At 35.0% G+C, this 13,821-nt stretch overlaps 1 protein-coding gene across 6 annotated transcripts in view; it reads right to left on the minus strand.

The window, feature by feature from the left end:
• Nf1 (neurofibromin 1) overlaps positions 1 to 13,821 on the minus strand; it is a 252,882-nt gene that overhangs the window by 174,279 nt on the left and 64,782 nt on the right. For all 6 annotated transcript variants that reach the window (XM_058572512.1, XM_046423998.2, XM_046423996.2 and 3 more), the window contains exons 5-8: positions 13,350 to 13,456; positions 7,910 to 7,977; positions 7,618 to 7,693; positions 6,734 to 6,891 (exon numbers count right to left, since the gene is read on the minus strand). In XM_058572512.1, coding sequence (XP_058428495.1) covers positions 6,734 to 6,891; positions 7,618 to 7,693; positions 7,910 to 7,977; positions 13,350 to 13,456 — 409 coding nt within the window. The remainder of the gene's footprint in view (positions 1 to 6,733; positions 6,892 to 7,617; positions 7,694 to 7,909; positions 7,978 to 13,349; positions 13,457 to 13,821) is intronic.

Below are 13,821 nucleotides of genomic sequence, written 5' to 3' on the forward strand. Positions count from 1 at the left end.
ACTCTTATAATTAAAACTAAAATACGTTGCTGAAAAAAATTAACAAAAACACAAATAAATGCAAAGACATCCCATGTACGTGGATTGTTAATGTACCAATAATTCCCAAAGCAATCTACAGATTCCACACAATCCCTATCAAAATCTCATAAACATGTTTTGCAGAAATAGAAAAGCCACCCTAAAATTCATATGGAATCTCAAGTGACTCTGAATAGCCAAAATAACCCTGAATAAAAAAAAGTTGTAGGACTTTATTCTATCTTATCGATTTCGAAACTCATTACAAAGCTACAATAATAGAAAATAATGTAATCCCAGCCTAAGAATAGACATAAGGAAAAATGGAATAGAATAAAACGTTTAGGAAAAAAACTCTCACACACATGGCCAAAAAATTCTTGACAAGTGTGCTAAGACCTTCACTCATTGGAAAAAGAATAGTTTAAAAAAAAAAGGTACTAGGAAAAATGTATGCATGCAGGTCAAAATATGAAGTTGGGTCCTCCACTTACACCATATACAAAACATAAGTCAAATCAAAATGCAAAGATGTAAACTTCACAACTTAAACTATAAAACTCCAAAAACAAAAATACAGGAAGATTTTTACAACACTAGATGCAGCCATTACATCCTTGATATAAAAAAAAAAAAAGCACAGGCAACAAAAGAAAAACTGGATAAATGAGACAATCAAAACCGAATTTTTTCTTTTAATTAAACAACACTATCAAGAAGGTAAAACAGGAGTAGGCTTATGGCTCAGGGGTAGATCATTTGCTTAGCAAGCGTGAAGCCCACACGTACACATGAAAACAATATGAGAGAAAACAGCAAATCACATATCTGACTTTTGTTTGTTTGTTTGTTTGTTTTTTATTGTGTTTTTTGTTTGGTTGGTTTTTAGTGCTGGGGTTTGAACCCAGGGCCTTATTCATATTAAGCACATGTTCTACCAGCCACTAAATCCTGTTCTCAATTTAAGTTCAACTAAAGGTCTATACTTCTTCTATAAAACTCTCCCCACTATCCAAACTTCACCTGAATTGTTATAGTACATACAGCCTCCATTTTTTTTTCCCAAATAAACATGTACTTACAGTATATAACTTTTCATTCATATAAAGAAATAACCAGGAATTCTAGGAAGATAGCAATATAAAAATGTCCTTGACTCCCTCTCTCTATCCCCTTAATTCTTTGATACCCATGTTTACTATGTTCTAGGAGTCACTTATATTTTTAGCCTCTCTTGACCATGTGACTGAGTTCTAGCTTATGGAATATGAATGAGAGGAAGGCATGCCATTTCTGGGTCCATCCAATACAAATTCTCAATGTGTTTTTTCATACGCCATGTGTTTTCCTCGGGCTGGCACATAAGTAAATAAGACATACAAACCCTGGTTGATAAAATTGAAAAAGAACAAACTATTAAAAGTGACCTTAAGGGGCTGGGGTTGTGGCTTGGTGGTAGAGTGCTCGCCTAGTACGCATGAGGCTCGCCTAGTACATGGGTTGAATCCTCAGCACCACATAAATAAATAAAGTAAAGGTATTGTGTCCATCTTCAACTAAAAAAAAAAAAAATTTAAAGTGACTTTAAGCCAGGCGCAGTGGCACACACCTGTAATCCCAACAGCTCGGGAGGCTGAGGCAGGAGAATCTCAAGTTTAGAGACAGCCTCAGCAATTTAGCAAGGCACTAAGCAACTCAGAGAGACCCTGTCTACAAATAAAATACAAAATAGTGCTGGGGATGTGGCTCAGTACTCAAGTGCCGCTGAGTTCAACCCCTGGTACCAAAAACAAAAGAAAGAAAAAAAGTGACTTTAAAATAGAAATTCTTCAAAAAATTAAAAATAGAATTACCATATGATTCAGGAATTCCACCTCTGATATATACCAAGTAAAAGGTCTCAATTTTACACCCATGTTCATAATAGCATTATTCACAACAGCCAAAAGTGAAAAAGCAACCCACAAGTCTACTGGCAAATAAATTTGGAAAAATAAAATGTTGAGCCAGGTGAAGTGATTTTGAAAACATCATGATAAGCATCAGCAATTTTAAATATACAATTCAATGAATTTTGAGAAAGAAGTTATGGAATCAGAACCACAATCATGATCTTTAACATTTTCACCACCTTAAGAAGTCCCCTTGAGTTCCTTTCCAGTCAATTTCCTCCCCTCCCACCCTTGGCATCCACTGATTCATTTTTTGACCTCAGATGTCTTCTACAGAAATTCTTTTAAAAGAAATCATAGGAAAGGTGTGGGGTGGGGGAGGGGGAAGAGGAAGAGGGAGAGAGAAGGAGGAAGAGGAGGAGGGGGAGGGAGAGGAGGAAGAGGAAGAGGGAGAGAGAGAAGGAGGAAGAGGAGGAGGGGGAGGGAGAGAAGGAGGAAGAGGAGGAGGGGGAGGGAGAGGGAGGAGGAAAAAGAGAAAGCCTGGCACAGTGGCACATGCTTATTAACCCCAGCAACTCAGAAGGCAAGAGAGGACTGTGTGGTTTGAATGTGAGGTGCCCCACAAAAGCTCACCTGTAAGATGATGCAAGAAGATTCTGAGAAGAAATGATTGGGTTGTGAGTCTTAACAGAATCCGTGATTTAATCCTCTGATAGGGATTAACTGAGTGGTAACTGAAATGGTAGGGTATGGCTGGAGGAGGTGAGAATTGGGGCATGGCTTTGGGTATATATTATTTTATCTGGAGAGTGGAGAGAGAGAGAGAGAGAGAGAGAGAGAGAGTGTGTGTGTGTGTCTCTCTCTCTCTCTCTCTCTCTCTCATTCCTGATCACATGATGTGAGCTGCTTCACTCAACCACACCCTCCCATGATGATGTTCAGCCTCAACTTGAGCCCCAAGAAATGGTGCTGGCCTTCTGTGGACTAAGACCTCTGAAACCATGAGCCCTCAAATAAACTCTTCTTCCTCTACAGTTGTTCTGGTCAGATCCTTTAGTCACAGCAGTGGAAAAGCTAACTAAAACAAGGACTGCAGGTTCAAGGCCAACCTCAGCAACTTATCAAGGTCTTAATAAGCAACCCTGTCTCAAAATTAAGAAATAATATTTAAAAGGCTGGGGGTGTAGCTCAGCAGCAAAGGACCCCTGGGTTCATTCCCCAGTACCAATAATAATAAAATAATAATAACAACAAGAAAGAAAAAAGGGAATCAAAAACAAAAGAAATCACACAGTATGTCATTTTGTCTGGCTTCCTTTGTTTAGCATGTTTTTGAGATTCACCCATGTTCTGTGAACAGTAGTTACTCTCCTTTCCCATCCCCCCACAAGTGGGTACAGGGGTGCTCTTCCACTGAGCTGCATCATCAGCCTCTTTTATTTCTTTTTATTTTGAGACACGGTCTCATTGACTTGCCCAGGCTGGCTTTGAACTTGGAATCCTCCTGCCTTGGCCTTCCAAGTAACTGGGATTATAGACATGTGTCACTGCACCAGGCAGCAGTTATTTTCCTTTTCTTTCTTTCTGGGTTTTTATTGTTGTTGTTGTTGTTGTTGTTGTTGTTAACCGGGAATTGAAACCAGGGGTGCTACAACCCCAGTCCTTTTTATTTTTTTATTTCAAGACAGGTCTTGCTAAGTTGCTGAAGCTGGCCTTGAACTTGCAATCCTCCTATCTCAGCCTCCAAGACACGAGGATTATAAGCTTGCACCATCACGCCTGGCAGTGCACAGTATTTACTTTTAATTATTGAAAAAATATTCCATCATCTCAATTTATCACAGTTGGTTTATCCATTCACCAGCTAATGAGCATTTGGGTTGCTTTCAAATTTAGGGTATTATGAAAAAGGTATGATAAGCGCTAGAGTATAAATCTTTGAATGAAAAAGGGTATGTCTTTATAATTCTTTATTTTTACGTTACAGATATATATAACCTTCATTTCCTCCATGAATGTAACTTGCTTTTGACATTTATAAATGTGGAATTACATTCACAGAAATAAATGCTAAAATATATATACACACATGTAGGCACAGCTGTTCCTAACATTATTACATTGCTATTATTCTATTCTTACACATTTATATCATTTCATTGCTAATAATCTATTGTTTACTTTCATTTGGAATGACTTTTTTTTCCAGTTTTACCTGAGATATAATTGGCAAATAAAATATTTAATGAGTATTTAATATATTTAATACATTATTTAATATATTTAATGAGTATAACATATTTAGATATACATAATAAAGTGATTACCACAAGGTAATTAACATACCCATCATTTCACATAATTTACCCTATGAGGAGCAGGAGAGAGAGTGAGAACACTTGAGATCAAGATACTGTATCATTTTATTCATGTGTCAAAAATTTAGAAGACTGAAAAATAGGGAGTTCTGATAAGGATTCAGGAAAACGTAAATGAACCCAATTTATAATTAGAAGTCCCAAAATGTTTTTCTTTTCTCCATTTTCTGCTAACCTGTTTGTTAAACTATTCACATTCCAGCTTCTTATAAGCCATTATTTCATGATGAGAATGTAAGCTGAAAATGCCCCCAAAACCCTGATGCCAACAAAACTCTTAGAACCAGAATACTAAGATATCTCGCCAGCAAGCACAACCTGCCTAAATATATGTAAGTGTATTTTCTGGCTTTTTGTTTCCATTCTGTTTTGCTGTATGTGGTAGTACACACACGCCTATAATCAAGTGACTTGGAAGGCTGAGGCAGGAGAATCACAAGTTGAAATCTAGCCTAGGTAACTAAGTGAGACCCTGTCTGGAAAAAAAAAGAAAAAAAGCCTGGGGATGTAGCTCTGTGGTAGACCAAACACTGGATTAAATCTCCAGTACCCTACTCCCGCCACCAGAAAACTGTAATGTTTCTATAGAATGGAAAAGGCAGATTAAACCTTCCCAGTTTTAGCCACTGTCATTAATTCATTTTTCATTTTTATATCATTTTCTCTTATTTCTGCTATGGGTAGGGGACCAAATTAAAGTTTGTTGGGACCCCAGCAGCCTCTGTGCCTAGGCAGGGGTAATAAAAATAGGTCTTCTTATTCAGTGTGGTGAAAAAATAAACTGCTGCCAACTATTAGGAAATAGAAAAGTAGTAAGAACTATTCAAAATTTTAAATACAAATGCTCTGAACACAGAAATTGCAGTTTTAGTCTATGAATTAGTTTATAAAGAGAACCCAAGTACATGTATACACACCCTATAAATCAATAAAAGACAAAAATTAAATGGAAAAATGAGCAATTCATGGAAGGTATACAAATGACTGATAGAAAGATATATCTGGAACTGTGATTACTAAAATTTAAATTCATTTAAGAGTACTACTGAACTTATAGTAGTTTTAACTAGTTCTACTTTACCAATAAATAGAAACAAACAAAAATAAAACAACTACTTTGAAGGGCTCCCAACAATCTAGTATGAAAAATGGTATCCTCAAAAGTTGGGACATTGACATAAGAGAAATATCACAAATTCATAGGCTCTCAAGGATTTCCTACTTCATTTATTTACCCCTCAATTAATAAATTCCCTATCCAATGTTTCTGCAAAGTAGTGAATCATTCAGCTGATTCTGAACATCTTCATCCATAGCCAAATTATGTAAGAGCACATTCATATTTAGTCAGCTAAGAATATTTCTCCCAAAGTGGCAATAAAGGAAAAAGTGTCTATTACAAAACTAGTGCATTTTGAACTTCAAATAAAATGTTAACAACTCAAATCTTTAAAAAAATATATATATATATAAGATTCTTTTCAAATTACCAGCTGTTATAATGCTAATTTCAATACAAAGTGTATGTGTAGTCTGCCATCCTAATAAAACTCTGTGAAAACTGTTCTGAGTTGCCTGACCATTTCAATAGCACCAAGCGAACAAACTCCTAAAAACATGCAAACAACATACTATAAAAATGACGAAGTCTATCAGGCATGGTGCCGCATGCCTGTAATCACAGTAGCTCAAGAGACTAAGGCAGGAGGATTGCAAGTTCAAAGCCAGCCTCAGCAATTTAGCAAGGCCCTGTCTCAAATTTTTAAAAAATGTAAAAAGGGCTGGGGATGTGGCACAGTGAGTGATGGCACCCTGGGTTCAATCCCTAGTTGAAAAAAAAAAAAAAAAAAAACAGGGCTTGGACTGTGGCTCAGTGGTAGAGCACTTGCCTGGCATGTCTGAGGCACTGGTTTCAAATCTCAGCACCACATATAAATAAATAAATAAATAAATAAACAAACAAACAAACAAACAAATAAAATAAAGGTCCATCAACAACTAAAAAAATATTGAGAGAGAGAGAGGGAGGGAGGGAGGGAGGGAGGAGAAAAGTCCAGTAGGGCAAACCCTGAAGGGAATATTAGAGAAACTATGTTTAAAAGTAACTGAATTATTCTTTAGTCTTCTCTGGTAAAAAATACCAATGGATTGTTTTTAGTCTTTGATCATTGAATGATATTATTTATTTCTCTTCCAAATAAAATTATGTATGAGAATATTTCCACTAAGGTCACAAACAGAGACCTAAAATGATTATAAAGAATGATAAACCTAGGGTTGGGGGGTATAACTTATCGGTAGAACACTTGACTGGCATGCCTGAAGCCCTAGGTTAGATCCCCAATACCACCAAAATATAAATAATGATAAAATAAAAATGATACACTACTTGAGTAAAATAAACTGTTTCACATATGGACATAATGGAAATGCCCTCCGCACCTTATTCAAGTTGTTTTCGTCAACCACATCCTTGGATATATCCTGGATTATTTCTGGACATAAAATAAGGAGAATGATCTGTAGTGGCCAAACTGCTGCTTTACGTTTGGTGCTTTCAGCAAAACCATCCACCAAGTCAAAGAGTTTTTCTGCACACTCTACATGAAAAACATTAAATGACATTATTATGAGAGAAAAAAAATTGCTGGCATTAAAAGTTAGCACTATCCAAAAACCCAAAGGCCACATTTAAAGAGATAAACTTGGAAGTTAATTTAAGCCACTACACAAATTCATTCACATAAGCAGATAAGAACTGTTAAATTTCCCATGTGTTAGAAGAGCTATCTTGATCCATCCTAGAAAAAATATTGATATTTCACAATGACTGATCTTGTGTTTTGTCTCAATGTACAGGGCCTTATGCAAACTGCAATGTATCCAACCTTCAAAAATTGGACACCTTCCCAAAGAGAATTACCAAAATTACCAAAAAATTTCCCAGGAGTCTATATTCTCTGCCATGCAGCTGTATCCAATGAATTCCTACCTCACAGGTAAAAACAGTATAATTACTTTATATACACATCTGTAAAAACAAAATAAGGCTTTACAACACACAAAAAAAGGTGCTTCTCTCTAACAGCCATCAATTATTCAATTAACTCTAAAGATTAAGGTTTCATTTCAAATTTTTTTATTTGCTCAAAGGAAAAAGATTAGAGGTAATTTAGAAATATTAGAGAAAAACAGTATTTCCTATTTGATATCAGTTGATAGTAGAAGATATAAAAGCTCCTTTTTTAAAAAGTAACTTGAAAAGCAACAGGTTTTCACCTCCTAAGAAAGAATTTAAAAGAAAACAAAATTGATGTTAACCTTACCAGCCATATCAGTCTGTGGAATCTGGTAAAGTTTTGTAAACTCATCTGGATAATTTTCTACCCAGTTCCAAAAGGCCTACAAAAAAACAAAACATGTTTATATGAAGCAGTGAACTTTTCTTCATAAAGTAAATGCCACAAACTTCTAATTTCTTCATAAAAATATTATAATGCATTCTTTCTAAAAATTAATGTGAAACTATCACTCGAGTCATGATTTTTTTATTCAAAATACTAAAGGCAGCAACATTTGTAACCCAAAACAGAATTTTAATACCAAAAGTTTTCTTACCTTTTCCAGACTATTTATAACTGCTAACTGTGCAACCTTCTTTAGAGCTTTAAATTTAAATGCTGTTTCTGTGGGGGAAAATTATTTTTAGTTAGCTCTAGATTATTTAATTAACACAAATACAGTTCAGAGATACTAGCAAAAATAACCTTTTTTTCACATACTATTTTTGCCCCAGGATTATTTATAAAGAATGTAAAGACAATTAATATTAACTTCAAACCTATTAGTTATTTGTTAAGACAAAACTAAATTAAAGCAAACATGCCTTCAACTTCAAGTTATGTTTCCCTGTGTTTTTTTTTTTAATTTTATTTTATTTTTAGTTATAGTTGGACACAATACCTTTATTTTATTTATTTATTTTTACGTGATTCTAAGGATCAAACCCAGGGCCTTGCACATGCTAGATGAGTGCTCTACCGCTGAGCCACAAACCCAGCACCTGTGTTTTATTTTTTAAAAATTTGCTTTTGCTTTTTTAAAAAGTAAAAACACATGGTCATTGTGGAAATTTTTTAAATACACAATGGCTTAATCGAAAGTTGAAACATAGTCCACGATTCTACCATACAGAGACAATCATAGTCAAAAGTTTGGTAAATTTTCTTCTACCCCCGTTCCTTTGCATGTATAAGACAAATAAATTTAACATAACTGAGGTCATATTAGCCATGTCAAAATTAATCTTCTTACTTTACAAAATAACCTCAAATTTTTTGAAAATTCTTCATAGGAACTAGGCATGGTGCACACATGCCTGTAATCCCAACGACCTGGGAGGCTGAGGCACGAAGATTGCAAGTTTGAGGCCAGCCTCAGCAACTTAACAAGGCTCTAAGCAATTTAGCAAGACCTTGTCTTAAAATAAAAAAAAGCTGGGGAAGTAGCTCAGTGGTGAATTGCCCCTAGGTATCAAAAAAAAAAAAAAACCACTTCATAGGTATTTTTGATGACTCTGGAGTATTAACTATTAATTCTTTTCAATATATTTCGTTCTTTCAAAATCTTAATGCCTCCAGAATATTACAGTTGTCCAAACTGTATGTCTACAGTTACCAATTATTACGTGACTGAATTGGGCTTCTTTTGACTTCTCTCCAGATATTAAAGTCACTGAATTAAGTCAGTGGCTATATAAATATTTTGAAGTTGTACCTTTATATCCAAATGTATTAAAAATTATAGTAACAAATGTTTATATCCAAAGCTTTTTCAATATTACTGACTATATCTTTAATGTAAACAAATATCTAAAAATAAAAGTGTCTGGTGGAAGAGATGAATCCTTTCTAAGGTCCAAGATAAATACTCCCAAGATGCTTTACACAAGGGTTGGACCAAATGGCACTCCTATCAAGAAGCATATCAAAGTACATTAGTCACATCCTTACCATCATTAAACATGCTCATTTTTTTTTAAAGAGACAGAGAGAGAGAGAGAGAGAATTTTTTTTATTATTTATTTTTTAGTTTTCGGCGGACACAACATCTTTGTTTGTTATGTGGTACTGAGGATCGAACCCAGGCCACACGCATGCCAGGCGAGCACGCTACCGCTTGAGCCACATCCCCAGCCCCAAACATGCTCATTTTTAAAATGTTGCTAATTTATTCAAAATAGTAGGTTGCAGTTTTAATGCATGTAAGATCAAATATTACTTCATATGAATATATTGCAATTTTATTTTTTTTCTTCTATAAATTTATCCTCCACAATGTACCAAAAAGAAAAAAATTTATCTGGAAAAGATGACCCTTCTGAAATCTATTTTACCTTAACAGTCCCTTGACAAAATCTTCTATGGATTTTTAATGAAGAAATACCAGTTTTTATTACATTTACATAAATATCTAAGATAAACATGGGTCTTCAAGTTCTTATCTAAAGAATCTTTTAATTTGAATTTTTATAGACTTGCAAATGAGTAACTTGATCCTAAAACAGTTTTTAAATGTACCCCTTGAATTTTCCTTGCTCCTGTCCTCCTTTGATTTCCAAATAATACCATTACACATTTTTGCCTTCCTATATTCATCAACTTTACCATTTTTTTTACTGTAATTCATAGTTCTCTTTAATTATATAAAATTATATAAAATCCAATTCGAAAGATAATGTTTTATAACAAAGATTGTTTTAAAAATGACAGAAAAAATAATGTGTGTGATAACAAATGTTATATGACAGTTAATGTCCAATGAATAACATTAAATCCAATTATTTCAAATTTGGGATGAAGTACACAAAAATGCTAATTTGAAAAGGGATTATTTAATAAATAAAATAATTGTTTGCCTGACATCATGATGATTTTCACTAAACATCTCAGTAGTTTCTCTTTCTTTCTTTCTTTCTTTATTTTTGCATTACAATTCTTAATACGCCATTATATAATACTTTATCATATCTCTGATTTTATATAAGGTATGTTGACACCAAATTCACATCTTCATACATGTATTTTGTATAATGATGAGGGTCTCCTTTCACCATCCATACTATTCCCCTTATCCTTCCCTTTCCCTCCCACCCCTATCTAGAGGTAATCTTCTTTCCTTTGTCTCCCTCCCAACCCCATTTTGAGTCACCCCCCTTATATCAGAGAAGACATTTGGCATTTGCTTTTTGAGGACTGGCTAACTTCACTTAGCATAATCTTCTCTAATGTCATCCATTTCCCTGCAAATGCCATGATCTTATTGTTTTTTTATTGCTGAGTAATATTCCATTGTGTATAAACGCCACATTTTTTTTATCTATTCATCCACTGAAGGACATCTAGGTTGGCTCCACAGTTTAGCTATTGTGAATTGTGCTGCTATAAACATTGATGTGGCTGTGTCCCTGTAATATGCTGTTTTTAGGGTCCTTTGGGTATAGTCCGAGAAGAGGAATAGCTGGGTCAAATGGTGATTCCATTCCCCAACTTTACCTTGTTGACATCTTGTGTCATCTAGTCTCCATTCCAACATATTCATCTTTTGTGACATAGGTTCTACAAATATCTGATTAGACATCCTACTGATGCCTCAGTCTCAGTAAATCTAAAGATGAATTCATCATTCTCCTGGCCACTCCCTTTCCTGCCATCAATCTTTTCTTTTTCCTGCCTTAAAACAGCTTGTTCTATACTATTCAATAACACCTCTCCAACCTCATATATCTAAATTGATTACCAACCAAATGCTATGTATTTTATGAGCTAAATATCTATTAAAGTGGCCCCGTCGTCCCTTTCCATCTAGACTTCCACTACCTTCCTTGTTTCTTACTTACATTACTGTACACTCAAATACCAGAAGTTCATGTAACATAACTCTCTACTAAGTCATTCCACAAATCTGAAGTAAAGTGGTACCTAGCATAAAATATTGATCAAGGTACTTCACACCTTACTGCCTTTCCTTCACTTCCTATGACTACTAAAAGCAATAACCCATAAGCTCCATAGTGTAGCAGTTAAATGTGTTGGTTCAAGAAATGGCCAGGTGTAAAATGAATCTTTACCTTGACAATTACTAGCTCTGTGACCTTGGAAATGTTACTGAAACCTCAATTCCTTCATCCACATATGGAACATCCACATATGATGGTACTGCATCATAGAGTAACTGTAAGGTCTGATGAGTAAAGACATATAAATTGCATGCATAATGCCTGTCACACACTGATAATAAAAAAAGGGCTGGGGGATGTAGATCAGTGATAAAGCATGTGAGACTCTAGGTTCAAATCTCATTATCATGAATAAAATGGGGGGAACACTGCACAAATGTTGAGGTGGTGGTGGTGGTGGTGGTGGTGTTTTTGAGGGTGAGAGGATACTCTGGATTTAATTTTATTTATTTATTTTTATGTGGTGCTGAGAATTGAACCCAGGGCCTCACACATGCTAGGTGAGCGCTCTACCCCAGTCCCCAATACTGGGGATTTAACCCAAAGGCATTTAACCACTAGCCACATCCCCAACCCTTTTTATTTTGAGACAGAGTCTCACTAAGTTCCTTAGGGACTTGTTAATTGCAATTCTCCTGCCTTAGCCTCCCAACCATTTGGATTACAAGTATATGCCACCATGCCTAGCTAAATGTTGAGGTTTTTGAAATTAATTTAACTCAATCTCCTCACTCTTAAATCAGGTGTTAAAAACACTGTTTGATAATACCTTCAGCAAGATACAAAGTTTCTATGAGTTATGCATTTAAATTAGCCAGGGTTCAATAATATCTAAAACTAAATTGTGAAATTAAATTTAGATATTCAGATATTCATATTCAGTTAATAAATAATGCTCGTTGATATTTGATTTACATTAACATTTCACTGATTATAAATTTTCTCAATTCCTTCTAACAGTTTATTTCAATCAATATAGTTGTATAAAGTATTTCTGAAAACTTAAAAATTACATTTCAGGCATGTCCTATAGGAAGGCAAAATTAGGCAATGAAAGGTTAAGAAACTTTGTAAAGCTAACCAGTAAGAAAGATGAAAACTGAGCCAGGCATGGTGGTGTTTGATTGTAATCCCAGTGACTTGGAAGGCTGAGGCAGAAGTGTCACAAGCTCAAGGCCAGCCTCAGGAACTTAACAAGGCCCTAAGAAACTTAGCAAGACTCTATCTCAAAATAAAAACTAAAAAGGGCTGGGGATTGGATCAGTAGTTAATAGTCCCTGGGTTCTATCCTCAGAACCAAAAAACAAACAAACAAAAAAAAAACAGAAAGATGAAAACAGAAATGTCAGGGATGGGGTTGTGGCTCGGTGGTAGAGCACATGCCTAGCATGTGTGAGGCACTGGGTTTGATTCTCAGCACCATAAATAAATGCATAGATAAATAGATAGATAGATAAGGTCTACTGACAACTAAAAAATGGGAAGGAAGGAAGGGAGGGAAGGAGGGAGGGAGGGAGGGAGGGAGGGAGGGAGGGAGGGAGGAAGGAAGGAAGGAAGGAAGGAAGGAAGGAAACAGAAATGTCAGAAATAAGTTCCCTGGCTCAATTTCTCTTCTCAGCATAAAATCACAATCTCCTGGTTCCTTTTTGCAATGAAGCTTTGATATACTGCTAAAAACTATCATCTATCCTTAAGCATTACAACTAGATAACTTCTATAATCTACAGCCAGCCTTTAAAAGAGATCAAATTCCAGAAAAATTAAACAACATCCTTTCTCTTTATAAAAAGCAAAAAATATAGCTGAAGAAAACTTTCCATTGCCAAGATTTAAGATACTACTTTTCTCTACTATGTTATTTTTAAAGGTTCAAAAATGAGTAAACCTTATGTATTACTGAGCCATTTTATAAGAATATTTGAATTATTAAACTCACTTTGATGTTCTAATCAAACACAATTAGGACATTTAGAACATTTACAATACTGAGTTTTGACCCACAGTGATTAATTTCAAGATATATCACACATTTAAACTTACCCTTCAGGAGTCGTTTTAATTTTGAACAATCCACATTAATATACTGTAACAATTCTATATCATGGACATCAACATTATCTTCTGAACAAACAGTCAATTCCTGTAATCTGAGAAGTAAAAAACAAGAATAATTAATCAATTTAAGTGCTAGGATTTTCCAAAATTTCAAATTCAACAGATTCTTTATCAAGTGATAAGTTTATAAGATTAAAGACTTATATAAATAGCAAAATAAATATCCATCCTCCCCCATTCTGGGGATTGAACCCAGGGGCATTACCATCAAGCTACAGCCCCAACCCTTTTTAGTTTTTTTTTGGTTTTTTTTTTTTAATATTTATTTTTTAGTTTTTTGGCGGACACAACATCTTTGTTTGTATGTGGTGCTGAGGATCGAACCCGGGTCGCACGCATGCCAGGCGAGCGCGCTACCGCTTGAGCCACATCCCCAGCCCCCTTTTTAGCTTTTAAG

This window comes from Marmota monax, unplaced genomic scaffold (assembly GCF_021218885.2).
Source record: "Marmota monax isolate L192 unplaced genomic scaffold, Marmota_monax_Labrador192_F-V1.1 WCK01_AAM20220418_F8-fsc00296, whole genome shotgun sequence".
NCBI lineage: Eukaryota > Metazoa > Chordata > Mammalia > Rodentia > Sciuridae > Marmota > Marmota monax.